Genomic DNA, 27,500 nt, shown 5'->3' on the forward strand with positions numbered 1-27,500 from the left:
TGAGGGGAAGCTTTTGCCTCAGCTCCCACCTCCTTCCCTGCGCCTCCGAGGGCAACGAGCTCCTCCTGGGCGCCCTCGACCTCCCACGACCTACCTCAATGATCCTGTTCTTGGGCGGGCGACCTCGCTTCCGCTTGAACATGGCGTCGACGGAGGTGACGGCGGCCACGCCCATGGGCCCGCCCGCGCCCGCAGCCCCCGGCGAGGTGGCCAGGGCGAGGCGGCGGGCGTAGTCGTGCATCCGGAAGTGCTCGAGGCGGCGGAAGGGCTTGTCGCCCGAGCTGAGGACGGCCTCCCCGCACCCCTCCTGCGGCCGCGCGGGCGGTTAGTCACAGCACTCAGACAACTACGTCTACTACGACAACTGCTGGCAGGATAGCGACAGCCGCTCGCATTGCTTTTGTTCTCTTATTATTATTTTTGGTGTTCTGTTGATCTGATTATCTGTTTATTTATTTATCTATCTTTTACGGCGAGTCCTTGTTTGGTTTGAATTGCACGCTGCAGAGTCGAGAGACAATGCAAGCGACTGCCGGTATTCTGTCAGCTCAGCTGTCTTCAGTTATTCTCATGTTCATTGCTTTGTTCCTTACGAAAAAATGCACTTCAAAAATATACAAAATGAGCTAATAATTAGACAAAATTAAATGTTAGAACGGTGCAGCTACAGAAAAATATGACGATGAAAAATAAAACAGAAATAAATGTCACAACTGAAAAATATGAGAGCAGCCTTCATCCCGCGGGAGGCGCGGCCAGGGGCCTGGGGGCGCCTCCCGGGGTCCGCGGCGGCGCCCGTACTCACCCAGTTGCAGTGGAAGTGGTCGGCGTGGTCCTGCACGGGGCAGTCGGGCGGGCACGGGCGTGGGTCCTCGCCCGCGCACACGCGCGTGTAGTGCTCGTCCGTGATGGCCGCCTGCTGCTCGTGCACGTGGCCGTGGTCGCGCGCGCCCTCGCGCCCGCGGAACACCGTCTCGCACTCGTCGCAGTGCCAGTGCTCGGCGCCCGACAGGTCGCAGCCCACGCGGCAGGCGTCCTCGCGCCCGAAGCAGCGCACGTAGCGCTCCCACTCGCGGTCGTCGCCGCCGCCCATGCTGAGGCTGAGGTCGACGGGCGAGGCGTTGCCCGAGGACGAGGACGCGGGCGTGGAGGCCGAGCTGGTGGCCGAGGCGCCCGGGAAGAGCCCGTGCGAGGCGGGCGGCGGCCCCACGCCCAGCAGGCGCGCCAGCGGGTGCTGCGACTCCACCAGGCCGGGCGGAGGGAAGCCGCCCATGAGGGGGCCGGGCGGGCGCTGCAGCGAGAGCGGCATGGCGGGCGGCGCGGGCGCGGGGCCCAGGGGCGACGACGAGTCCTCGCTGCGCTGGTCGGCCGAGCACATGGGGCCGGCCAGGGGGCCCCCGAGGGGACCCACCATGGGGTTGACCATGTGTCCGGCCAGGCTGCCGAGGGGGCGCAGCGCCTCGTGCAGCAGGGGCGTGAGGGCGGGGTGGCCCTCGGGCATGCCCAGCATCGTCTGCGCCAGCTTGTACTTCCTGTAGGCGCGCTCGTGGTCCTGTCGCTCGTGCTTCCTCTGCAACACAAAGCACGGGTTATCGGCCGCCGAATCGTCGCCGCCGCGGGCGCGTCAAAACGTCAAAAGCCTCTGTCAAACATATTCCATCACTAGCATTCTGTGCCGCCGCCTCCGCCGCCCACAGCAGAGGGACGCCGGGCGCGAGGCCTCGGCGCACGACGGAGGGAACGCCGCCAGGCAAGAGCACAAGGAAACGCTAAGACCCATGACAGCCCAGTGGAGAGAGGGAGAGAGGGAGAGGGGGAGAGAAGGACAGGGAGGGAGAGAAAGAGAGAAAGGGAGAGAAATATAGAGAGGAAGGGAGGGAGGGAGGGAGGGAGGGAGAGAGAGAGAGAGAGAGAGAGAGAGAGAGAGAGAGAGAGAGAGAGAGAGAGAGAGAGAGAGAGAGAGAGAGAGCGAAAGAGAAAGAGCAAAAGAGAGAGGGGACAGGGAAAAACTGAGAAAAGAATCTAAATTAAAAGCAAGTATTCCCTTTAAACCCAAATAAGCAAAAACAAAAATATCCCAAAATCAAAAGCGTCTGTGTTTGTGTAGGTCTAGCTGACGCGTTCTCGCATCTTGTAAGAAGAGAAAAAACAAATCTACGAAAAGCAATCATAAAAGCCAAAGAAAAAACAAAAAACAAAATAAATAATAAACTACAGAAAACATAAAAAATAAACAAACAAAGAAGAAAAAAAACAGGAAAAACAAACAAACATAAAATCAGCAAAAAAAAAACAAGCAAAACCGCAGCAGTGTCTGACAAGCGTCTGTGTACGTGTGTGTAACCAACTACTCGGTTGTTGTTACCAGGTGTAAGAGGAGAGTGTTGGTGAGCACCTTGTGGGCGAAGATCTGGCCGGAGGAGTGGAGTACATAGTTGCACTCCGGCCGTATGCAGTGGATGTGGTTGACGACGCGAGAAAACTTGCATCCCTCGTACGGACACTCTTCCTGCTTCATGAACTTCTTGAAGCCGTCCTTGGTCAGCTGCTCGTCCTTGATGTGGTACGTCTTGTGCTTCTCTGGAATGCGAGAGGGGGGAGGGTAAGAGGGGGGGAGAGGGAAGGGGGGTTGATTCGGTGAGTGGTTGCTTTTATTGCGGTTGAGAAATGTGTCCTCTGTCGACAGTGAAGTGAGGAAAGTGTTGTGCAAATTATTCCGTGCTGTATAAGATAATATTGCTGTGTTGTTATCAATAGTAAGATTGAGCATATTATTCTGAATATAAGTAGGTCTAAATCCTTAAAAAAGACAGACAATGAATCTATTAATATATCAAAAAAAAAAGAAAAAAAAAAAAAAGGAAAAAATCTTGCAGAAGCCAATCGCTCAAGAACACTCACCCATATCCGCCTTGTTCTTGAACGTGTAGTTGCACCCGGTCCTCATGCAGTGGAAGTGGGTCGTCCTCTGGCCGCTGAAGGAGCACCCGGGCTGGTTGCAGTCCTCCGAGGCCCGGAATCTCTGGAAGCCCTCCTGCATGATCGCCGAGTCCTTCCGGTGGTAGTTCGCGTGCATCTGGACGTCTGAGGTGCTGATGTACACCTTGTCACATCCCTCCTGCGTTCGGGGTGGGGGGAAGGGGGGGAAGGGGAGGGGGAATGTAAAGATGGGGTTCTCGACAAGCGGGCCTAACATGATCTAACTCTCGCTTATTCATGGAGAGGAAGGGAGAGAAATATAGAGATGGAGGGAGAGAGAGAGAGAGAGAGAGAGAGAGAGAGAGAGAGAGAGAGAGAGAGAGAGAGAGAGAGAGAGAGAGAGAGAGAGAGAGAGAGAGAGAGACAGTGATAGAGTGAAAGAGAAAGAGAAAAAGAGAGAGGTGCTGACGAAAGTTCCTTTTGTTTCAATTCATAAATATTTTAAGTGGTCCTAACAGATCTAAATTATTCATTTACATTTGTTTCGATCCAACTTTCTTACTCATTCATGTATCATCAAGCCTATACCCTATAGTCCTTATCTATCCACATCCATTTGCACCTACTTTCCTGATGAATTCTGTTATCATTATAATCCAGACTTCCTGCTTATGAGTCAGCAGAGGTCCCCCTTGATCGCACTCACCTTGAGACAGTGGTAATGCGTCTGCTTGCGGTTGTGGGAGCAGTTGGAGAAGCGGTCTGAGCAGTCGTCGGAGGGAGAGTACCTCATGAAGCCATGCTGGAGGCTCTCGTCGCGTTTCTTGTGCCACTTGAAGTGCCTGATCATCTCCTCCTTCTTGCTGAACACCTTCGAGTCGCACTCCAGGCAGTGGAAGTGTTCTCTGTAGAAGGGGGAGAAGGGGGGCGGTGAGAGGGGGAGGGGGGTTGGACGTGGGGGTTTCGGGGCTCCTGGGAGCGTGTGGCCCTTGCTATGGGCTCCGGTGTTCGGGAGTTTTTGTTATGATTCGACTTTACGGTTATTAGGCATTGGGAATAATCGTCATTAACACATATGATCAAAATGAATATAGAGAGAAATCAAAGAAATCAATGTTTTCACTCAATAATGAAATCTGGGCGTGGCATCTGTCAATCACTCTGCCTTATCATCACTCCCACATCGAGCTCAATCGCCACTTGGCGGGCTTCGGCGCACTTCCGCCGCACACTCACCCCGAGGGCCCCGCCGCGGCCCGAAGGCGCGAGCGGCAGGGAGACGAGGGACTTACCTGAGGTTGTGTTCCCTGCAGGAGAGGGTGCCGCACTCCAGGGCCGAGCTGTAGGGCTTCACGTAGCGGGAGTAGTCGAGCTGCGGCTTGAGGGGGTCGCGCACGCCCATGCCGCCGGCCACGAGCGACGAGGGCGCCGACCCGCCGGAGCCCAGCGAGAGCCCCGCGAGGCCCGGCGTCACGGCTGCGGGACAGAGGAACGGGTCAGCGGATCATCCTTCTGCGGGACTCCTTGGCTTATCGCTAAGATTAACGGCGCTGGAGACTATACAGACAGACACACAAACTTACACGTACATACACGTACATGTACAGAGGCATTAAACATCAACACTGGAAAGAATTAAAGCATGCAAGCAATAGAACGACCCGGTTTTCCTGCACTTCGGTTTTCTCATCAATTCGCCCAAAAACAAAAGCAATTTCTCGACGAGATCCTCCAGGCATGCAAGTCGTCGAGCGAACACACAACACCAGACACGCGGATTTCCACACTCGTCAAGTGGTTTTGTTATTAAATGTCTTTTTTTTGGTTATTTCTACTCTTTTTTTTCTACTTTTTCTCTTTTTTAAATCTCTTATCTTTTTTTTTCTTATCTCTTATCGACGCGACGCCTACGATCCGTACCTCCCAGGCGATGTATGACCCACTCCTTCATGCGGGCGGCAGAGGTGGGCGTCGCGCACCGTCGCCCTTTACCCACTCTTACCACGACCCACTGTGTGCCGAGGGAACTCCAGCACTCGGGCCCACTCCCCCCCCTCTCTCCTTCACCCCCTCCCTCCCTCCCCCCTCGTTCCACCCACCACCCACCCCAACCCACTCTCCCGTTGCCCCCTCTGCGCTTATCCCCTCCCTCTCCCCTCACTCCGCCCTTCCCCTCACCCCCCTCTCCCTCTTCCCCTCATCCCCCCCTCTCTTAGCCACTCCTACGACCTCCCTTACTCCGGGATTTGATATGACCCCGCGGTGTAAAGGTCACACGAGGGGAAAAGCGTGAGAGGAAGGGGTGGGGGAGAGGAGGGGAGGGGGGTAGAAGGGGCGAGGGTGGGGGTGGGGGGGCTGCTCAGCTGAACACCGGGCAGGGCTGACTGACACAAGTACAAACTGAACACGTGTGCCGCTTCGTCCCGGGAGAAATGGGGGGTTTTGGGCCCGGAGAAGCCCAGGGAGGGGGTGCAGGAGGAGGAGGAGGAGGAGGGGGGGGGCAGCAGCGGGGGCGTGTTTCCGCTGTGGCTGTCGAGGAAGGATGGCCACTACCTGGGCCATCCCGCGGGGGGTCGAATCCCGCCCTTCGGGACTGGGGCCGGAGAGGCGATATTCGCCTGCGCTTCCCCGCTCGCGATCAATTGCAGGACTAACTGAGGATGTCCTGGCGGCGGAGGAGGTGGGGGGGGGGGGGGGGGAGGGGGGAGAAGGGGCACTGCCGCCTCGCACCCCGAGTGACCGCCGCAGGGGGGGGGAGGGAGGGGGTGAATCATACAAGAAGTAACAATGACGAGAGAGGGGAATATTCGCATCAAAAGGGGGAGAAAACTTCCCCATTAGCAAGTCGCGCAAGAGGGGAGGGGGAGGGGGAGGTGAGAGGGGAAAGGGGTGAGGGGAAAGGGGGGGGAGGGGAATAAGGTTCCGTCAGTCCCCGGGTTTGCGACACGGCCTTGGGGAAGGGGGGTGAAGGGGGGGATGGGGTAGGCGGATTGCCCCCAGCCCTCACCCCCCCCCCACCAACCCCCGGCCTCCCCCGCTCTCCCCTCACTTTTTTGTTCCCTCTCTTTATATTTCCGTTCTTTTCACACTCTGTCTCCCACCTCTTCTCCTTCTCTCTCTTCCTTCCACTGTTTCTTCCCTCTATTTTCCTTTATCTTTCTGCCCTTCTTTCGCTCCCTCCCTCCCCCTTCCCTCCTCTCACGCCTCTATCCCTCTTCCTTCCTTGTCTGTCTCTCTTCCTCCCTCTCTCGCTTCATTTCTTCCCTCCCTCCCTCCTGCCTTCCCTTCCTCCCTCCCTTCCTTCCCTTTCTTCCTCCCTCCCTCCCTCCCGCCTTCCCTCCTTCCTTCCTTCCCTCCCTCCCTTCCCTTACCCACCCAACCTCCGAGCGTACAAGCACCCCCTCCCCTCCCCTCCCTCCTTCCCCTTGCCCCCGCGCTCCATAACTCCCCGTGTTGATCCTTCCCCTCATAATGAGAGGTTCGGCGTCGGCGTGGGCGTGGCGCGGGCGTGGACGAGGCCCGCCCACGCCCGCCCACGCCCGCCCTCACCGATAACCGGGCTTCGCCGTTTCGCCTTTTCCCGATCCGGCCGGCGGGGGATTTCCTTCTCTTTCTCTCTCTTCCTCTTTATTAGCCGCCGCCTCCTCTTCCTTTTCGGTTTCTGATCTTGTCTTGTTCCTATTTCATTTTCATTTCTTTCTCTCTCGCTATTTTTTACCATTTTATCTTCTTTTCTTCTAGTTCTTTTATTTTTTTCTTCCTCCTCCTCTTTCTTCTCTTTTTCTCCTTCTCCACTTCCGTCTTCTTTATACCTCCTCCTCCTCCTTCACTTCATTCTTCCCCTTCCCTCCTCCTCTTCCTTTGTTTTTGTCCCTATTCCCCATTTCTCCTCCTACTTTCACTTACTCCCCTCTTCTCTTCACTCTTTCTCATCCTCCTTCCCCTCTTCTTCTTCCTCCTTCTTTCCTCCACCCCTCTCTTCCTTCCTCCTCTTTTCCTTCCATTCCTTCTTTCCGACGGACACCCAGAAAGAAAAAATTCGTCCAAGGATTCATCAAAGTTTTTATTTTTTATATATTTTTTTTTTTATGATTGATAGAATCCATATATTGACAAGGGAGGGGGAGGGAGAGGGAGAGAGGGGAGGGGGAGAGGGGGGAGAGGGGGGAGGGGCAGCTGATGGTTTGGCGCTGTGGCAACTATTGTTCACTGTGTTATTATTGCAAACGTGACAAGCAGAAAAAGTAATAAGAAGAGATAAAAAAAAAAAAAAAAATAGATAGAGAGGGAGGGAGGGAGGGAGAGGGAGAAGGAGAGGAAGAATGAGGGAGGAAGAGGAAAAGAGGAAGAGAGAGTGAGAGGGAGGAAGAGGAAAAGAGGAAGGGAGGGGGGGAGGAGGAAGGGAAGGAGGGAGACAGACAGAGATAGCCAAAGAGAGGGGGAAAGGAAAATAGAAAAAAGAGATAGATATAAAGAGAAAGAGATAGATATAGAGAGAAAGAGAGAGAAACAGAAATACCTCTCAATTCACACCCAATTCGCACGAGTCGAAGTAAAAGGGGGGGGGGGCGCAGACTGACCTATCTTCAGTCCTTCCGCGCTGGTCGAGGACAGGAAATAATCAGTCCCCCATCAAATCATGCACAGAGGTCGCTGGGAATGGCCACGGGGGAGGGGGAGGGGGTGAAGGGGGTGAGGGAGAAAGGGGGAAGGGGAAGGGGGAGGGGGGAGAAAGGTGGTGGTGGGGGAGGGAGGAGGATATGGGGGAGGGGATAGGGGGGGGGAGAAAGGTGGTGGTGGGGGAGGGAGGAGGATATGGGGGAGGCGAAAGGGGGGAAGAGGGGGAGAAATATGGGGATGGGAGGAGGGGGATATGGGGAAGGAAGGGAGAAAGGGGAAGGGAGAGAAGGTAGGGTGAAGGTGTTGGTAAGGGAAGGGGATGAAAGGGTGGATGTAAGGGGAAGGGAGAGGTGGATAAGGGTTGGGGAAGGTGGGGGATAGGGGAAATGGGAGGGGGGGGCGAGGGGGAGCAGTGACACTCGCAAATGAACGCCAGTATTTCACTCAGCGGGGCACATTAATTCCCCTTTCTAGGGATTGGTCACAAAGCTAACTGGGTCCCCCTCCTCCCTCCCTCCCTCCCCCCCTTCCCCCCTTCCTTCCCCACCCCCTCAATATTCATCGTCACCTTCACTAATTAACGAACAAACTTTATACCGCAGTGGAACGCCCGTTCTCACTCGTTAATGGCATTGCAACGAAGAAAAAGAAGAAAAAAAAAGGAATAAATAAAAAAGTCTCCGTTCCTTTTCTTCCCGTTTTCTACTCGGCATTTATCACCTTTTTCGCAGTTTTCCGCGTCTTCGTTGCATTAATAAATTAACTTACTGCTACACAGACCTGAAAAATCGGCTCCCTACCCCCTCCCCCCTTCCTCCCACCAAGCCCCCCTCCCCCCCGCAGCGCAAATGAGCCGCCACCCGTTTTCTGTGAATCAATACTAGAAAAAATACAAAATGGGAAACCGTCGCTGCCTTTGAGGGGTAACTAAATTATATCCCTCAAGCATAAACACGCACGTTACAGATGCCATAAATAAATCATGTTTTTCCGTCGTCTTTGGAGCGGCGCTTGCCACAATGAACAGACATAAAAATGGAAATGTTTTAACGTGTGACGCTCGGTGTCTGTCAACAGCCGCCATCGCGAATTCAAAAGAGGAAGGGGTGAAAAGAAAAAAGAAAAAATGCACTCTCTCCAAATGGGACTTAAATTTGCCAGCGCCTCTTTCTCCTCGGCGTCGCTAATATGCGTCATCCATGAATATTTTATGAGTCTTGTGTAGCGCCCCGGGAGGACCGCCGGGCTAAATTGCCGCGCGTTTTATGAATCAAACCCAATTTAAATTGTGGCCCATTTACGGGTCCTTCACAATGGCGGCGCGGTGGCAGGGCTTCGGGCTGGCGGAGCGGCTGTCGATAAATCATGGGGCGCGCAGAGGGCTTGTTTATCCTCCCATGGCGGTGCCCGGGGCAGGGGAGGGCAGGGAGGGGGTCGGAGAGGGCAGGGAGGGGGTAGGGAAGGGGTAGGGAAGGGGAGGGAAAGGGTAGGGATAGGGGTATAGGAAAGCAGGAGTGGGGGGAGGTAGGGAAGGGCTGAGAGAGGGGGGAGTAGGGGAGGGTTAGGGAGGGGGGCGCGGGAGGGCAGGGGAAGGGCCGGGCACTCGTGTGTCTCCATTGTTGACAGAATCATAATGATGATGGAAACAGGACTTCCGCCTCGCGTTCTCGGGACGATTTCGGGAATGGTGTCCGATTATTGATCGTTATTATCGTTATCCGTTACTCGAGCCTCGATCCCGCTGCTCATTTGTCTTAAAAAAAATAAAATAAAATAAAAAATAAACATCGCTTTGAGATACAACAAACACCGCTCGTGCATTAGTGAGACGATCCTACGAAAAAAAAAAACAAAAAAACTTTTGCAACAAGAACTCAAAGACGAAGACAAAGTAATCCTCTTTTTTTTGTGGCACCAATAACGACCGCGGTGACGAAGGCGAGGAAATGCAACGGTGCCAATGGTGCCTGTAATTGAGCCTATGTTGGGATAATAGATAATAGATAATAGATGTGATAATAGCCTTTTGTAGCCTTTATCTCTTCAGGACAGAGTTCAAGGTTCCTCCATCATCGTCATAACCATCACCATGACCACCACAATCCTTCTCTTCCTCCTCATTATCGTTATCATCACCATCATCATTACCATCACCACCACAATCCTTCTCTTCCTCCTCATTATCATTATCATCACCACGACCATCCTTCTCCTACTCATTATCATTATTATCCTCCTCAATATCATCACTACCATCTCAATCTCCTCCTCCTCACTATCATAATTATCATTATCATCATCATCTTCATCACCATCTTCATCCTCCTCATTATCATTATTATCATTATCATCCTCATCATCATCATCACTACCATCTCAATCTCCTCCTCCTCACTATCATAATTATTATCATTATCATCATCATCATCACCATCATCACTACCACCACCACACCCATCCTCCTCTTCACCCTCATCCTCATCATCATCACCTCACAGCTGACCCGGCCGTCGGCACGACCTCTTCGGCGCAGGGAGCAGGTCGTCCCAGCTCTCCCCTTCCCCTTCCCCCCCCCTCCTCCCTTCCTCCCCCTCCCCTCTTGGCCATCGGTGTCACTGTTGGCTTCGTCTTGGCTCCTTTGCCCCCCTTTTTGTCGGGTTTTGTTGCCTATTTTGTTTTTTATTCTTTCGTGATTCCTCTCTCTTTCATCTGTCTTTCTCTTTCGTTTCTCTCTCTCTCTTACACACACACACACTCTCTCTCTCTCTTTCTTTCTCTTTCTCTCTCTCTCTCTCCCTCACTCTCTCTCTTTCTTCCTCTATCTCTCTCTCTCTCTCACTCTCTCTCTCTCTCTCTCTCTCTCTCTCTCTCTCTCTCTCTCTCTCTCTCTCTCTCTCTCTCCCTCCCTCGCTCTCCCTCTCTCTCTCTCTCTCTCTCTCTCTCTCACTCTCGTCCTCTCTTTCTCCTCCTTCTCCTCTCCCCTTTACAACACGAGCGCGCTCACTGCAGCATTCGCAGAAAAAGAACAGAATAAAAGACAGACAAAACAAAAACCCCAAATAAAAGACAAAAAGGGCAAAGAGAAAAGGAAAAAAAAAAATATTGACGACTTCGAAACAAAAATCTGGTCCCTTAGTGTCCACACAGCTTAATAGAAGTCCAGCCATTAAAGCGTGTTTGCATTAGCCGATAAGTGAGGCTCGGGCTGGGAGGGGACAAGGGGGAAGGGGGTGGGGGAAGGGGAAGAAGGGGTGGGGGTGGGAGGGGGAGGGAAGGGGGAAGAAGGGGGAGGGGAGAGAGGGAAGGAAGGGGGGTGGGAGGAAGGGGTGGGGGAAAGGGAAGGAGAGGGAAGGGGAAAAGGGGTGGGGGTGGGAGAAGGGGAAGGGGGAGGAGGGAGAAGGGGAAGAGGGGGATGGGGGTGGGAGGAAGGGGAAGGGGAAGGGGGAAGGGGTGGAAGGAGGGAGAGGAGAGAAGGAAGGAAGGGAAGGAAAAGGGTGCGGTGGAAGAGGTGATGATTGGTGGGGGAGGGGGTTAGAAGGGGGAGAGGAAGGAAGGAGGGGGAAGAAGGGGAAGGGAGAAGGATTGAAGGAAGGGGTGGGGGTGGGAGGAAGAGAAGAGGAAGGAGGAAAGGGGAGGAGACTCGAGGAGGGAGGAGAGAACGACCTGATAGCCAGTAGGGAAGGAAAGAGGGTGGGGATTGGGGAAGAGGTGATGATTGGTGGGGAGGATGGGGTTAGAAGGGAGAGGAAGGAAGGAGGGGGAAGAGTGAGGAGGGTGTTGTAGGAGGGGATTGGGCAAGGGAAGGAGAAGAGAAGGGGGGGCAGAAGTCTCGATAGCTCAGTAGGGGAAGGGGGAGGGAGGGGGAAGGGGGAGGGAAGGGATTGGGGAGGCCAGGGGAGAGGGTAGGGGGAAGAAAGCACGGGATCTCAAGGGGATCGGAGGGGGAAGGAAGAGGAAGGGGGGAGGGGGTGAGAGGAAGCGTAGGGGAAGAATAGCTCGGAGATCCTGGGCGAAGGAGTCGTGCGAAAGAAGCTGAAATCGGACGTCGAGCGCGCGGATGGAGGAGGAGGAGGAGGATGAGGATGGAGGAGGAGGGGGGGAGGAGGAGGGGGTAGTAGGAGGAGGAGGGGTTAGGAAGAGGGAGAGGAGGAGGAGGAGGAGGTAGGAGGTAGGAGGAGGGGGGAGGATGAGGATGAGGATGAGGGGGTAGGATGGGGAGGAGGAGGGGGTAGGATGGGTAGGAAGGATCAAGCTATCCTTTCGTATTTCCTCAATATTCTCATTGAATTACTTTTTCTTCTCTACTTTCCTTCTTATTTTCTTTATAAAATTATCATTGTAATAATCGTAATTATTACCATAATTACCATTTATCTATTTTTTTTCCGCGACCCCGAATCAACACCTCCCCATCCCCACCAAACGCCATTTTGTAATACCTCCTACACTTGAAAAAAAAAAAATCACCGAATTCCCACCCGTAAAATATTAAACACGACCAGCACTCCCCGGCCATAGAAAGACCAAAAAAAAGAAAAGAAAAAGAAAAAAAGAAAAAAGAAAAAGAAGCATCATGTTTAATGTATCCCCTCCGATAAAGAGAGCAGACCCGCGCGCCATCTGTTATCGCGCGCCAGAAATACACGGTGTAAGCGGCCGCCGACACTTGGCAAGGGAAGCGATGCCAGTCACAGTTGTTTATTGACCAAAGATGGCATCCAGACCGCCACTTAAGGGGCACCTAATACGCACACGATCTTGTCAAAGCCCCTGCGGACGGCGGGGTGATGAAGCTCGGCCAAGCCACTTGCGGGAGGGCGCTGGGGAGGGGGAGAGGGAGGGAAGGGAGGGAGGGAGAGGGAGGGGGAAGGGGAAGGGAGGGAGGGGAAGGGAGGGAGGGGGAGAGGGAGGAGGAGGAGAGGGAGAAGGGAAGGGAAGGGGGTAGAAGGGGGGGAAGGGAGGGAAGGAGGAGAGGGATGGGAAGGAGGAGAGGAAAAGGGGAAGGGAAGGGGGTAGAAGGGAGAGGGATGGGAGAAGGGAAGGGAAGGGGTGTGAAGGGGAGGGATGAGGGAAGGAGGAGAGGAAGGGATGGGAGAGGGAAGGAGGAGAGGAAAGGGATGGGAGATGGAAGGAGGAGAGTAAGGGATGGGAGAGGGAAGGAGGAGAGGAAAGGGATGGGAGAGGGTAAATGAGGGTAGAGAGGAGTACATGGTGGGGAAGAGGGAAGAGGTTGGCGAGGGAGGGAGAGAAGAAGAAAGGGAAAGACATTAGAAGAGGAATGGGGAGGATGTTGGAGAGGGAGGGAGAGAGGGAGAAAGGTAGATGGAAACGAGTTGGAAGGAGGCAGGAGGAGGAAAGGAAGAAGGAGGGAGGTGAGGAACTGCACGAGGAGGAGTGAGGAGAAAGTGAGGAGAGAGAGAAAATGAAGGGAATTCATACGTCCATTTTCTTGTTCTGGACCGAAAGACCTGCACTAACTCCCCTCCTCATTAACGTGACTAATTACAAGTCAACGCTTTACGAAGAATTAACTACGCTAAATAACAATGAGGAAAGAAAATGGAGGAAAAGAAAGCGCTGTTGAACTATTAACCGATTGAAGCGATGAAGCCGCTTCGTGATGTTACACTTCATCGACCATTACAAATAGGGTGTTCATTTTGTTCATTTTGTTCATTATGTTAAGGCAGGAGGTTCATTTCGTTCATTCTAGACACTTGGTGTGAGCAAGAAGAGTCAGGGTTAGTCGTATGAGAATCTCCATTTTTCTCCTTTTCTCTTCTTCCTCCTCCTACTTTTCCACGCCCCTCTCTTCTCTCTCTTCTTCTTCCTCGGTCCTCCCTCCTTCTCTCCTCCTCCTGTTCCTCCTGTTCCTCCTTCTCTCCTCCTCCTGTTCCTCCTTCTCTCCTCCTCCTCTTTCTCCTTCCCCGACGCCCTCCCCCACCAGCTGTTCCCCTAGAACAACATCCCCCCCCCCTTCTTCGAGAATCGTGTTTGGGACGTGTTTTCCTTCGTGTTTTCGGCTCGTCGGGCGAGGCGCCTCCGCCCTGCTGGAACAACACTCCAGAACGATTGGTCTTCCTGGAGCGTCGTTATCTTTTGGTCCAAATACAATCTCGGACCATTTTCCTTCGTATTTTCTTTGGTGTTGTAGTTTTTTTTTTTCTTAAATTTTGTGTGTGTGTACGTGTGTGTGTGTGTGTGTGCGTGTGTGTGTGTGTGTGTGTGTGTGTGTGTGTGTGTGTGTGTGTGTGTGTGTGTGTGTGTGTGTGTGTGTGTGTGTGTGTGTGCGTGTGTGCGTGTGTGTGTGTGTGTGTGTGTGTGTGTGTGTGTGTGTGCGTGTGTGTTTTGTTGTTGTGAAACCACTTCAGGATCTCGAAGGCGCGTCGACACACAGGCGCGAAGAGGACAGACTCGGCCGCCAGGAGAGCAAACAGCAGGAGTCCTTCGCCGTCGAGGAGCTCCCCCTCGGAGCCTCCTCCTCGAAACCTCCCCCTCGGAGCCTCCTCCTCAGAGCCTCATCCTCAAAACCTCCCCCTCAGAGCCTCATCCTCAAAACCTCCCCCTCGGAGCCTCATTCTCAAAACCTTCCCCTCAGAGCCTCATCCTCAAAACCTCCCCCTCAGAGCCTCCTCCTCGAGACCTTCCCCTCAGAGCCTCCTCCTCGAGACCTCCTCCTCAGAGCCTCCTCCTCAAAACCTCCCCCTCGGAGCCTCATCCTCAAAACCTCCCCCTCAGAGCCTCATCCTCAAACCCTCCCCCTCAGAGCCTCATCCTCGAAACCTCCCCCTCAGAGCCTCATCCTCGAGACCTCACCCTCGGGACCTCGGACTGTGAGCCTCGCTGTAACCGAAGCCTCGATCGCCGTCGGCGGAATCGCACCGAGACTCACCTCTTCAGCGCCAACAGTCACAGCCTTCTCTCCCTCGCCGGACCTCCGTCACCTCGCTCCCCCCTCCCTCCTTCTCCTCCCTCCCCCCTCCCTCCCTCTCCTCCCTCCCGCCTCCCCCAACCCTCCCTCCTCAAGCAACGCCTTCGAAGCCCACTGTCACTCGCTGTCTGGGGAGAGCTGTGTCCTGTCTGTCCTTCCCGCGATGCCACCCGCGGCCCAGAGATGTTATCACCTTATCTCGTGCACTGTGGTTCTCTTTCTTCCTCCCCTCTCTCCCCTCCCCCGCCCCTGCCCGCCCCTCCGCCCGCTCTCACACGCCCTTAACACTCGAGTCTCGTTTGCTCGCCCTTCCCTCTACAGCAGGAAATGGGCGTGCTGCCCGCCCATACGGCTGCTTCGAATGGTTTAGCCTGTGTCTGTGCGCTGTCTGCTTATCCTTCTATGTATAAATATCTCTATCTCCTTATCTTCCTCCTCCTACTCTTCCACGCCCCTCTCTTCTCTCTCTTCTTCTTCCTCCTTCTCTCCTCCCCCCCCCCCCACCCTCTTCTATCTACCTATATATAATGATAGATATATAGACATAGATAAATATACAGTATAGGTATTACATGTACACATAAAGCCACAGAGACAAACAGGAAAGGAGATCAAGAGCTGCAAACGTACATAAACAGACACACACACACACACACACACACGTGCATATATATATATAGATGCATACATATCTCATTAATAAGAGGCAGCACTCTTGTTGTTCATAAACATCCTTTCTTGACCTGCTGCTCAGGACCGTTGAAGTGGCAGGACCCCAGAGAAACGCCAAGACACTGTTGATGATCTCAGCCATGTGTAAAAGGGAGTTTCTTTCCTTCGCTGCCCCAGCCACAGCTCTGCTCTTTCTCCCGCACTTGCTCTTACTCCTCCTCCTCCTCCTTCTTCTTCCTTTACGTATCTTTCTTCCTCTTCTTCTCTTCTTCTACTCCTCCTAATTCTTCTTCTTGTCTTTCTTCCTCTTCTTCTCCTCCTAATTCTTCTTCTTGCCTTTCTTCCTCTTCTTCTCTTCTCCTCCTCCTAATTCTTCTTCTTCTTCTCTTCCTTCTTCTTTTCTTCTATTTCTTTTTCTTTTTCTTCTTCTCCTCCTTGTCCTCTTACTCTTACTTTTACTATTACTCCTTCTCCTCTTTCTTTTTTCTTATTCTCCTTCTGTTTCTTCATCTTCTCCTCCTTGTCCCCTTTCTCCTTTTACTCCTCTTCCTCCTTTTTCTCTTCCCCATCACTGACTCCTACTCTATATTTAGTTGCGGCGAGACAGTGCTATCCTTCATCGAATCCCTTACAGTGTCCCTCCCCCTCGTTGGACCCCCTCACCTCCCCTCCCCTCCCCCCGCCATAGCCGATCCATCGTACAGCGCCATACACACCCTTGACTCCCATGGCACTCTTCCTTCCTCCTCCTCCTCCTCCTTCCTCTTCTACCTCTACCACCTCCTCCTCCTCCTTCTCTTCCACCTCCACCACCACACTCTTCCTTCCTCCTCCTCCTCCTTCCTCTTCTACCTCCACCACCTACCTCCTCCTTCTCCTTCCTCCTCTCCTTCCACACCTCCTCCCTCCTTCTCTTCCACCACCTCCACCTCTCCTCCATGCTCCACCACCACCACCTCTTCCTCCATCCCCTCCACTTCCTCCTCCCCTCCATCCCTCCATCCTCCTCCCTCCACCTCCTCCTCCCCTCCCCCTCCGCGCGGACGCCCCCCACCACCCCATCCCCCACGAGCGAGTCCCGAAACCGAGCGCCCACCTCCCCGCCCCGCCTCTAATAAGGGCGCGAGAGCGTAGATGAGGAGGCGCCCTTATCTCTCCTCGTCGACCTACATGTTTATGCTATCGCGAGCCTCCGTGGAGCAGGTCAGGAGGCCCCGCCCTGCAGTGGCCTTCGCCGTGCCCCGTCCAAGAGGTGTCTCTCCCGCTTCCAATGGGCGGTTCTGTTTCGCCGTCCGTCTTGAGTCGATCCCTCTCTCTCCCTGCCACTTTAATTGCGTGTGAGTGCGGTTGCGTGTCCCTCTCTTCCATTACGCATACTGGACGTGTCTGCGTCTGCGTATGTCGCATATTCCTACCGCACTTGTAAGGGAAAAAATAGTATGTGAATGCGTATACGTGCGTTCATTCTCGCAAGCGTACAACTACACCTCTTTCATTGCGTGCGAATCTACGCGTTCGTATATCAACCCCAACACTTACATTTCGCTCCACGCTTTCCCCCACTGAATCGGCCTTCGTGTAGGTGCCTCGTGTAAGTGTCCGAGTCCCATGTAAGTATCATTTGGTATCGGTCATGTCGGTTTCTTGGCATCGTCTTGAGCTCCTTCACTCTGATAAATTGCAACCATTCAGTCATAATCGCATTTCCCTGAAGTGTGTAGCGGGCTGCCAGGAGTCTACGGATAAGGAGGAGGAAAACCGGGAAGAAGAGGGAGATAGAGCAGGTTGATAAAGAGCGCGGAGAGGGGAATTGCACGAACGATTTTAAGGCCCTCCAAAAAAAAAAAAAAAAAAAATGAGGATAAAATGAGTAGAATATTTAATAGTTGGGTGACGATTTAAGTACAATGATATTCACGCATTTGAGATCAAGCGTGTTTACCTTTCCTCTTCTTCTTTTCTCTCCTCTATTCTCCTTCTCTTCTTTCTTCTTTCCCCGCATTCATAAACGCAAGAGAGAGAGACCGAGGAGTGAAGAGAAGGACAACATTGTAACCATCCAACGTCAAGGAGGAGGGAGAGGGGGGAGGGGAGAGAGGAGAGAGGGGGAGAAGGAGGAGAGAGAGAGAGAAGGGGAGAAGATGGTGGAGAGGGAGAGAGAGGAGGAGATAGATAGATAGATAGAGAAAGTGAGAGAGACAGACAGACAGACATACAGAGACAAAGAAGGGTATAGAGAGAAAGAGAGAGAGAGAGAGAGAGAGGAGGGAGGTGCAAGGAAAGAAGAGGAGGGGAAAGGGGGGAAGGGGAGGGGGGGGGACGTGGTTGCGGGAGGGGGGGGGGACGAGTCGGACAAACACAAGCGACCACAACCACACTCTTGCGGTCATTATGCGCGTGTTGGCTTTACCATTCGCTTGTTTGTCCACGCTTAAGCTGTACCTGCCGCGGCCGCAGACGCTTCTCCTGCTTGCCCCTTTCGCCCTCTCGCTCGCTCTCTTTATCTCTGTCTGTGTGTCTGTCTGTGTGTCTTTCTCTGTCTCTGTCTCTATCTCTCTCTCTATAATGTTCTGTGTCTGTGTCTCCCTGTCTTCCTCTCCCTCTTCTCTCCCCCTCTCCTTCTCGTTTTCCTTCTCCTTCTCCTTCTCCTTCCCCCTCTCCCTCTCCTTTTTCTTTATCCTTCCCCTTCTTATCGCTCAGAAAGCGCGGTAAAAAATCGAAAACTAAAACACGAAGAAATGAAACGAAAGAAGATCCAAGAAAAAAATGAAGGAAGCTGGGGAGAGGGGGAGGATGATGATGATGAGGGGGGGGAGGGAGTGCGTGATGCTTGCCTTCATCTAGTGCTTGCAGGCAGCCAGGTGGGTGGGGTGTGCGTGCGTGCGTGCGTGTTTGCGCGCGTGCGTGGGTGTGTCGCGTGCGTGTGTGAATGTCTAGGAGTGTGTACGTATGTGTGTGCTTGTGTTTGCTTTCCGTGCGTGTGGTTTTGCATGTTTAATATTTCTCCGTCTTACTGAGAGGGAGGGAGGAGAAAGGGAAAGATGAGGGAGGAGAAAGGGAAGAGGGAGGGAGGGAGGAGAAGAGGAAGAGGAGGGAGAGGAAAAGAAAGAGGGAGGGAGGGAGGCTAAGAGGAAGAGGAGGGAGAGGAAAAGAAAGAGGGACGGAAGGAGGAAAGGGAAAGGAAGGGAGAGAGTAAAAAGGGCAGAGAAGGAAGATAGGGAGGAGAGGGGTAAGCGATGATGAGGAGGGGAAGGAAAGAGAAAGAACAGACTGAAAAGAAGGGAGGGAAGAAAGGGCAGGGAAGAGGCAGAGGAAAGGAAATTGGAGAAGAGATGGGGAGGAGAAGGAGGGGTGGTAAAGGAGGGAGAAGAAGGAGAGGGAGGTAAAGGAAGGTAAGAGAAAGGACGGGGAGAGGTGGAGGGAGTGGGAGAGAGGAAGAGAGGAGGCGGGAAGAGGAAGAGGGAGAGGTGGAGAGGGAGAGGGAGAGGGAGGGAGAGGGAGGGAGGGAAAGGACTGAGGAAGTGAGGAGGAGAGAGGGAGGGAGGGGAAGGGAGGGGAAGGGAAGAGAAAGGACTGGAGGGAGGTGAAGGGAGTGTGAGGAAAGGAGGAGGGAGGGAGAGGGAAAGGACTGGGGGGAGGTGGAGAGAGAGTGGGAGGGAGAGGAAGGGAGGAGAGAGGACTGGGTGGAGGGAGATGGAGGGAGAGAGAGGGAGGGAGGGGAAGGGACGGGAGGAGAGAGGGACTGGGGGGAGGTGAAGGGAGAGGGAGGGAGAGAGGAGAGGGAGGGAGAGGAAGGGAGGAGGCGGGAAGAGGGAGAGGGAGGGAGGGGAAAGGACTGGGAGGAGGTGAAGGGAGAGGGAGGGAGAGGGAGGGAGAGGGAGGGAGGGGGCAGGAGGAGTCTCTAGACAAACAGCTTCACCTATAGGCAAACACAGTCGTAAAGAAACATCACTCAGGTGTACAGCAGGGCAAACAGACGCCGGCCGTCGCCCAACACCGCCACCGGCACTAAGGCTCATTACCGCCTTCGCAGCGACGGCGAATTCGACCTTACGGCGCGGGGGGACAAGGGCCGCTCTCGCCCCGCCTGCCCGCTAACACGACTTAACCAGTTTTGGGAAGTTCATTGATATTTTCGCAAGACAAACAGATGAATGGGCCGACCGGTGGACCGACGGCGGCGGGGGCGCGATATGCCCCGGAGGACGACGGAGATCTCCCGAGGAGGAGGGCGCGGCGGAGGAGGCTGCTCGAACGGCCGGCCCGGTCCTCCTTCGCTGAGGGGGGAGGGGGGGGGGAGGGTTGCTTGCGTGGGTGGGGAAAGGAGGGGGGAGGGGGTGAAGTCTGTTGCGTTTTGAGTCGGTGGTTTCCTCTGTATGTATCTTTGTGTTTATCTGTCTGCTCTGTTCTGTCGATCTGTCTGTCTCTCTCTCTCTCTTTTCTTTCTCCCTTCTTCATCCTCCTTTCTTCTCTCTCTCTCTCTTCCCTTCTCTCCCTCTCTTCTTTCCTACTCCCGCCCCTCTCTCTCTCCTTTCTCCTCCTCCTCTTTCCTCTCTCTCTCCTTTCCTCCCCCTTTCCTTCCCTCTCCCTCTCTCCTTTCCTCCTCCTCCTCCTTCCCTCTCCCTCTCTCCTTTCCTCCTCCTCCCTCTCCCTCTCTCCTTTCCATCTTCTCCTCACTCCGCCCCGCCCACTGCCGCCCATCACACACGCAAACCCACACGAAGACAAACCACGCGCCTAATATTGTCTTCATAAAGCTCTCTTGCAGTTGTTAAGACACTAATCTCGAGAGCTGACCCGAGTAAGAAGGGGGGAGGGGGAGGGGGAGGGGAAGGAGGAGGATGAGGGGGGCGGGGTGTGCAAAGAGGGTGAGGGGGGGAAGGGAGAAAGAGGGGGAGTGGGGGAGTGGGGAAAGAGGGTGAGAGAGGAGAGTGGGGAAAGAGGGGGAGAGGGAGAGTGGGGAAAGGGAGAGGAGAGTGGAAAGAGGGTGAGGGGAAGGGGGAAGGGAGAGTAAGGGAGAAGAGAGAGAGCAAGAAAGAAATTCTGGGAAGTGGGGGGGGGGAGGGATGGCGTAAGGGGGGAGAGGAGGGGAGAAAGGGGTGGGAGAAGTTCATTGAAGTAAGGGAAAGGGAGAAGGAGAATAGGAAGAAGGGAGAGGATGAAGGGAGAAAGAAATTAGAAGGAGAAAAGAGGATGAAGATAATGAAATAAAGAGCGAAGGAGGGAAGGGGAGGGAGCTGAGCGGGGAGGAGAGGGCAGCGAAGGGGAAGGAATCTGATGGGGGTGAAGGGGGGAGAGGACGGAGAGGGGGAGTGGAGAAGGAGGGGAGATAAAAAGCGAGCATGTAATACAACTCGCGAGAAATGTCCAGGCAAATAAACACGCTTACTCCAGGGTGGGAGGGGGAGAGGGGGAGAGGGGGGAGAGGGGGAGAGGGGAGGGGTTAGGGGAGAGGGAGAGGAGAGAGGAGAGGGGATAGGGGGAGAGGGGGAGAGGGAGAGGGGGAGAGGGGAGGGGTTAGGGTGAGAGGGGGAGGGGAGAGAGGAGAGGGAAGAGGAGAGGGGAGAGAGGAGAGGAGAGAGGGGGAGGGAAGAGAGGAGAGAGGAGAGAGGAGATGGGAGAGGAGAAGGAAGAGAGGAGAGCGGGGAGGGGAGGGGAGGTGGGAGAGGAAGGGAGGAGGAGAGGGGAGAGAATAGAGAGAGGCGAGGCGGAGGGGAGTTGGGGGAGGGAGAGAGAGAGGAGATGGGAGGGAAAGAGTTGGGCAGGCAAAGGAGAAGGAGAAGGGGGAGGGGAGGGAGAGGGACGGGGGATTGGAGGGAAAAGGGGAAGGGGGAGGGGAAAGGGAGAGGGGAAAAGGGAAGAACAGAAAGGGTGGAATGATCGTAAAGAGGAAATAGAGAAGAGAGAGAACAGAGAGAGATCGGAGAAGAGAGAACAGAGAGAGATCGGAGAAGAGAGAAAAGCGAGAGGAGGAAAGAAGAGAGGAAGGGGAAGGGGAGGGGAGGGGAGGGGAGGCACTAAGGAAATAGCCGTCGAGGTTGATGATAAAATATAGAGTTCAGTAGCGGCTGGCGTCACGCGTCGCTCACCCGCCCTCACGCCCTCACGCCCACACGCCCACGCGCCCTCACGATACCGTCGCCTCGGCCTCCGTCGCATCAATTTTGTATTTTTGCATCAGTGTCTATCGTGATTTATTCCTATTGTATTATCATTTATCTTTTATTTGTTGTTTGTTTATCTGTTCTGTTATTATTTATCCTTATTTTTAAACTATCGTGTCATTTATCCTGGATTATCATATACTCCTAAATTTATTATTGTGTATTATTATGCTGTATTATATTTTATTCTTTATTTATTACTATTGTACGTGTGTTTATCATTGTTAACTTCATGTTTATTTCACTCAATAAAATATTTTATCCTTATTTGTGGAATTTGTATATATATACGAGTATATATATATATATATATATATATATATATATATATATATATATATATATATATATATATTTAAATGTATATATTTTTTTTCCTTTTCCTTTTTTTCCAATATATTACGGGTATTTAATCTCTCAATTCGTTCTACTCATCATCTTTATCACTTCCACTACCTATCCACCTATCCTTCCCTATTCTTTCCTTCTACTTCTTCGAAAAAAAAAGTAAAAACTCTCACAAATTTTCCCAATCGTTACCGTCACCTCCACTAACAAGCCCACAACACACCGTAACGGCCCATTTAGCGTCACACATTGCCAGCCGTAACAGATATTAGGTCGAGGCCGTCATGCTCTGTTACTCTGTCACAAAAGGTGGTTTTGCAGATGTTGGGAGGAGGAGGGAGGAGGAGGGGGAGGAGGGAGGAAGAGGGGGAGGAGGAGGATGAAGGGGAAGGGGAAGGGGAAAAGGAAGGAGGAAGAGGGGGAGGAGGAGGAAGGGGAAGAAGGGTAGGGGGAAGGAGAATAAGGAAGGAGGTGAGGAGGAGGAAGAGGAAGGGAATGAGAAGGAGGTGATGAAGGAAGGAGAGCGAGGAAGGAGAAGAAAGTACAGGAGAAAGAAGAGCAAAGAGGAAGAAAAGAAAAGGCAGAGAAAAGACAAAAGGACAAGAGAGAGGGGAAGAGAGATGAGAAGAGAGAAGGGAAGAGAAAAGAGAAGAGAGGAGAAGAGAGAGGGGAAGAGAGAGAGGAGAAGAGAGGAGAAGAGAAAGGAAGAGAGAGCAGAGAGAGAGGAAAGGAAGGATTCACTCTTGGTGTAAACATGAGTCATGTCACATCCGGGGCTTAGGGGCTTTCCTCTCTCCTCATTCGCATCTTCCTCTCTTTTCTTCCTACTTTTCCTTCCTTTATTCCTCTTCCCAATTCCTCATTCCCCCTGTCTCCTTTCATACCAATTTTCGGTCTTTCTCCTTTTACTCCATTTTTCTCTATTTCTCCTTTTATTTAAATTTTCTCTCTTTCTCCTTTCATTCTAATTTTCTCTTTTTCCTTTCATTCCAACTTTCTCTCTTTCTCCTTCCTTGTAATTTCCTCTACTCCCTTTCTACTAATCTATCATGCTTGTTCTTTCTCTAAAACCCTGACGATTTTTCTTCTTTTTTTATCTTTTTCCTTTTCCGTTTTACCTTCTTCCCTAATCCGGTTATTTCGTCTTTTTCCCCCGTTCATCTTCACTTCCGGTGGAACAATTTTCAAAATCCCCAAATGGTTATAAAATATTCTTTCGTAACATAATCCGCCCGTTTAGCCCATAACTATAGAAAAAAATATAGACAAATATTATATATATATATATATATATATATATATATATATATATATATATATATATATATATATATATATACATACACACACATATATACATATATATGCATGTAAGTATAACCCTTTCCCCTTCCCTCTGCCCCCTGCCCCTTCCCCTACCCTCCCCCTGCCCCCTGCCCCTTCCCCAACTCTCACCCTGCTCTTTCCTTCCCTTCCCCTGCCTTTCCCCTACCCTCCCCTGCCCTTTCCTTCCCCTTCCCCTTCCCCTTCCCCTTCCCCTACAACAGCCCATCGCCGCCGCCTTTCGAATCGCTCCTGACCTGGGATTTATTCGGGGGATTAACGTGCTGAAATCGCACACCGTGGGAGCGCCCTTATCGCCGCCCTTTACGAGCTCTATAAGGGATCGGCCAGGTTGCGAGGCGGAGGAGGAGCGGAAGAGGGAGTGGAGGAGGGGGTGGAGGAGGGGGTGGAGGAGGGGGTGGAGGAGGGGGTGGAGGAAGGGATGGAGGAGGAGGAGTGGGTCGAGGAAGGGGTGGAGGAAGGGGTGGAGGAAGGGGTGGAAGAGAGGGTGGAGGAGGAGGTGGGGTGGAGGAGGGGGTGGAGGAGGAGGAAGAGGAGCAGGAGGAGAAGGAGGAGGAGGAGTCTTCGTTGTCTCCATTCTTTCCGCTGTCCCCTTTTCTCTCTTCATCAGCGCTTCACTTGTCCTCCCTTTCTCCCTCCTGATCGGCGCTTTCCTTATCTCCTTCCCTCCGTTCCTCTCCCATTATCCTTACCTCCGTTCCTCCTCTCCTACGGGAATCCTCTCCGCCGCCGCCCTTCGCTCCGGCCGGCGAGCGAAGGGCACCTCCACCTCCTCCTCCTCCTCCTCCTCTCGCCAGCCCGCCCGACGCCCCTCGCCCGACGCCGCAGCTCCTCCTCCCGCCCGACGCCCGACGCCCCTCGCCCGACGCCGCGACTCCTCCTCCCGCCCGACGCCCGACGCCCCTCGCCCGACGCCGCAACTCCTCCTCCCGCCCGACGCCCGACGCCCCTCGCCCGACGCCGCAACTCCTCCTCCCGCCCGACGCCCGACGCCTCGACGCGCCGCGACTCCTCCTCCGCCCGACGACGCCCTCGCCCGACGCCGCGACTCCCCCTCCCGCCCGACGCCCGACGCCCCTCGCCCGACGCCGCGACTCCTCCTCCCGCCCGACGCCCGACGCCCCTCGCCCGACGCCGCGACTCCTCCTCCCGCCCGACGCCCGACGCCCGACGCCCCTCGCCCGACGCCGCGACTTCTCCTCCCGCCCGACGTCCGACGCCCCTCGCCCGACTCCGAAACTTCTCCTCCCGCCCGACGCCCCTCGCCGCGACTCCTCCTCCCGCCCGACGCCCGACATCCCTCGCCCGACGCCGCGACTCCTCCTCCCGCCCGACGCCCGACGCCCCTCGCCCGACGCCGCGACTCCTCCTCCCGCCCGACGCCCCTCGCCGCGACCCCGCTTTAACGAGCCTCCGCCGGACTGCGAACCAGATCAAAGGGCGTCCTTCGACAACAGCGCCGCGCTCATTGGCGCCCGGAATGGCCCCTTAGGCAAACAGGCCGGGCCGGCGCGGGGGCCATTCTCATCGGCCAGACACAACAGCTATCCAGATTTTACGGGATGATAACATTCAAATCGGAGTGTGGGCTGTGTTGATCCTCTCCTCTCCCCCCCCAGTCACCCCTACTCACTCCCTCCCTCCCCCTCTCCCCCCCCACCCACCCCTACTCACACTCCCTCCCCCTCTCCCCCCCTCCCACCGCCCCCGGGTCTCGTGAGCGACGTGTATGGGGCCTCTCCCTCCCGCCGGCGAGAGAGACACACGGGGGCATCTGGCATCCCCGGAAGCCACGGAGGGAGAGAGATAACAGTCTCGGACGCCCGGACAAACATGTCGGAAGCCCTGCGAGTGATGTCCGTGGGCGCGAGATCGGATCGGGCGCTGTAATCGGTGGGCGTAACGAGCCATAAACCGCTCGGCCGGAAGACGAGGCCTGCCACAGCCATCACGGGCGGCGGCGGCGGCAAATCCCCGTGCCATATGCGGTGCCCGGATGCCCCTCGCATGCCCCTTCCCTCCCCCCCCCCTTCCTCGTCTCGCAATCCTCGGCTCTCTGCTTCGAGATTTTAATCCTCCTCCTCTCCGTTATCATTCGCCTAATTACGATTTTCCTTTTTTCTCTCTCTCTCTTATATATTTATCTATGCGATATTTCTCTATTTCTTTCTTTACCTTCTTTCTTAATTCATCTATTATATTCTTATATCTACATTAATATCTACTTTCATCATTTTCTCGTTTCTCATTCTTCTCCTTTCTTCTCCTTGCCCTCTTCCTTCTATCCTCTTCTGAAGTTCCTTTTTGATGATGATGATGATGAGGAACAGAAGGAGGAAAGGAGGAAAACAGGAGGACAAACAGGAGGAGGAGGAAGTGGAGAAAAAGAAGAAGAAGAAGAAGAAGAAGAAGAAAGAGGAGGAGAAGAAGGAGGAGACAGGAGAGCATGATAAAAGGCGGAGGCGACGAGGGATTGATGATGGAAAACCAACATGGAGACGAACTCCCTTGCAGCATCAACGTCAACCGAGAAGTGCAAGGGAGATGACACAAAGGGAGGGGGAGGAAGGGAGAGGGAGGGGGGAGGGAGGGGAGGGAGGGTGATGCCAAAGAGAAAGGGGAAGGGAAGGAGAATTGGAGGAAGGGATTAGGGGAGGGAGGGGGGGGGGTAGAGAGGAGAGGCAGAGGGAGAGGGAGAAGGAGCGGGAAGGAAAGGGGGAAAGGGTATGACACTAAGGGAGAGGATCGAGAAAGGTGAAAGAGAGAGAGAGAGAGAGAGAGAGAGAGAGAGAGAGAGAGAGAGAGAGAGAGAGAGAGAGAGAGAGAGAGAGAGAAGAGAGAGGAGAGAGAGAGAGAAAGAGAAACAGAGAGAGAGACAGAGACAAAAATAGAGAAAGAGAAACAGAGAGAGAGACAGAGACAAAAATAGAGAAAGAGAAACAGAGAGAGAGAAACAGAGACAGATAGAAAGAGAAACATACAGAGAAACAGGTACACAAACACACAGACAGGCAGACAGAGAGAGAGAGATGGCAGCAGTGAAGAAGGAGAGGGAGATGGAGGGGATGGGGGGATGGGGGGGATGAAGGGGTAAAGGGGGGAGGGGGGCTAGGTGAAGCCGGGCCGTCAATCAGATGCATTCCTGGCGAGAGCTTCCTTGAGTGATGGTCCAGACGCCTCTCCTGACGCTGTTACTTATTGTCTCTCCACGCCCTCCCTCCCTCCCTCCCTTCCCCCTCCCTCTCTCCCTTCCTTTCTGTCTCCTTTCTTCCTCCTTCCCCCTTTCCACCTCTCTCTCTTCCATCCCTTCTCCTCTCCTCCCTTCCTTTCTGTCTCTTTTCTTCTCCCTCTCTCTTCCATCCCTCCCTCCCTTTCCCCTTTCCACCTCTGTCTTCCCTCCCTTCACCTCCCTCCCTTCCCCTCCCTCTTCCATCCCTCCTTCCCTCCCCTCTTTCCACCTCTGTCTTCCATCCCTTCTCCTTCCTCTCTCCCTTCTTTCTTTCTCTTTTCTCTCCCTTCCCCCTCTCTCTTCCATCCCCCCCTACTATCTCCCTCTCTTCCATCCTCTTCCCCTTTTCTCTCCATCCTTCCCCTTCTCTCCCCTCCTCTCCCCCCCTACTAACTCCCTCTCTTCCCCCCTCCTTCCCCTTCTCTTCCCCCCCCTTCCCCCCCTCCTTCCCCTTCTCTCCCCTCTCCCCCCCCCCCTTTCTCCCCCCCCCCCCCCTCTCCCCCCCACCGCGCCCGGAAGCGTATTTATGGCCCCATCGATTATGCATGTTTGTTTATCCACGAATATTTGTCCTGTCACGCGCCGCCCCTAGTGATTGGGGGGGGGAGGGGGGGTAAGGGAGGGGGAAGAAGGGGGGGGTGGGTTCATTATCGACATGAAGGAGGAGGAGGAGGAGGAGGAGGGGTGGGGGTGGGGGTGAAGGGAGGGGGGAGAATGGGGTGGGGGTTCATTATCGACATGAAGGAGGAGGAGGAGGAGGAGGAGGAGGAGGGGTGGGGGGAGGGAGGGTGAAGGGTGGGGAGGGGGGAGGGTGAATGGTGGGAGTGACTTCGCTCGGGAACGCCCACTTTCGTTTCAGGAGATATGTGTTATCGTTATCATCATCATCATTATCAACATCATCATCATCATCAATATTGTCATCTTCATCATAATCATCATCATCACCATCATCATAATCATCACCAACTCCATCTTCATAATCATCATCATCATCACCATCATCATAATCATCCTCACCATCATCATAATCATCATCAACATCATCATCATAATTATCATCAAAATCATCTTCATAATCATCATCATCATCATCATCATTGCCAAAGTCATCACAAAAATTAACATCATTATGGCCAACTTCATCACCATCATATGCATTGTCACTATCAGAGTCATCATCGTTGTCATCATCATCAAGTTAATTATATTCTAACTGCAATATTGATGAGTGATAATAACAGAAAATAATGACAACAATAATGAAAATGAA

At 53.8% G+C, this 27,500-nt stretch overlaps 1 protein-coding gene across 1 annotated transcript in view; it reads right to left on the reverse strand.

The window, feature by feature from the left end:
* Positions 1-94: 94 nt before the first annotated feature.
* Positions 95-27,500, reverse strand: part of cas (castor zinc finger transcription factor) — a gene marked incomplete at its 3' end in the record, with an annotated part of 499,169 nt that continues 471,763 nt past the window's right edge. Inside the window, 6 exon segments of the mRNA XM_070142717.1 lie at positions 95-307; positions 806-1,570; positions 2,366-2,580; positions 2,902-3,118; positions 3,626-3,824; positions 4,212-4,395. Coding sequence (XP_069998818.1) covers positions 95-307; positions 806-1,570; positions 2,366-2,580; positions 2,902-3,118; positions 3,626-3,824; positions 4,212-4,395 — 1,793 coding nt within the window.

This window comes from Penaeus vannamei, chromosome 29 (genome assembly GCF_042767895.1).
Source record: "Penaeus vannamei isolate JL-2024 chromosome 29, ASM4276789v1, whole genome shotgun sequence".
NCBI classification, from domain to species: Eukaryota; Metazoa; Arthropoda; class Malacostraca; order Decapoda; family Penaeidae; genus Penaeus; species Penaeus vannamei.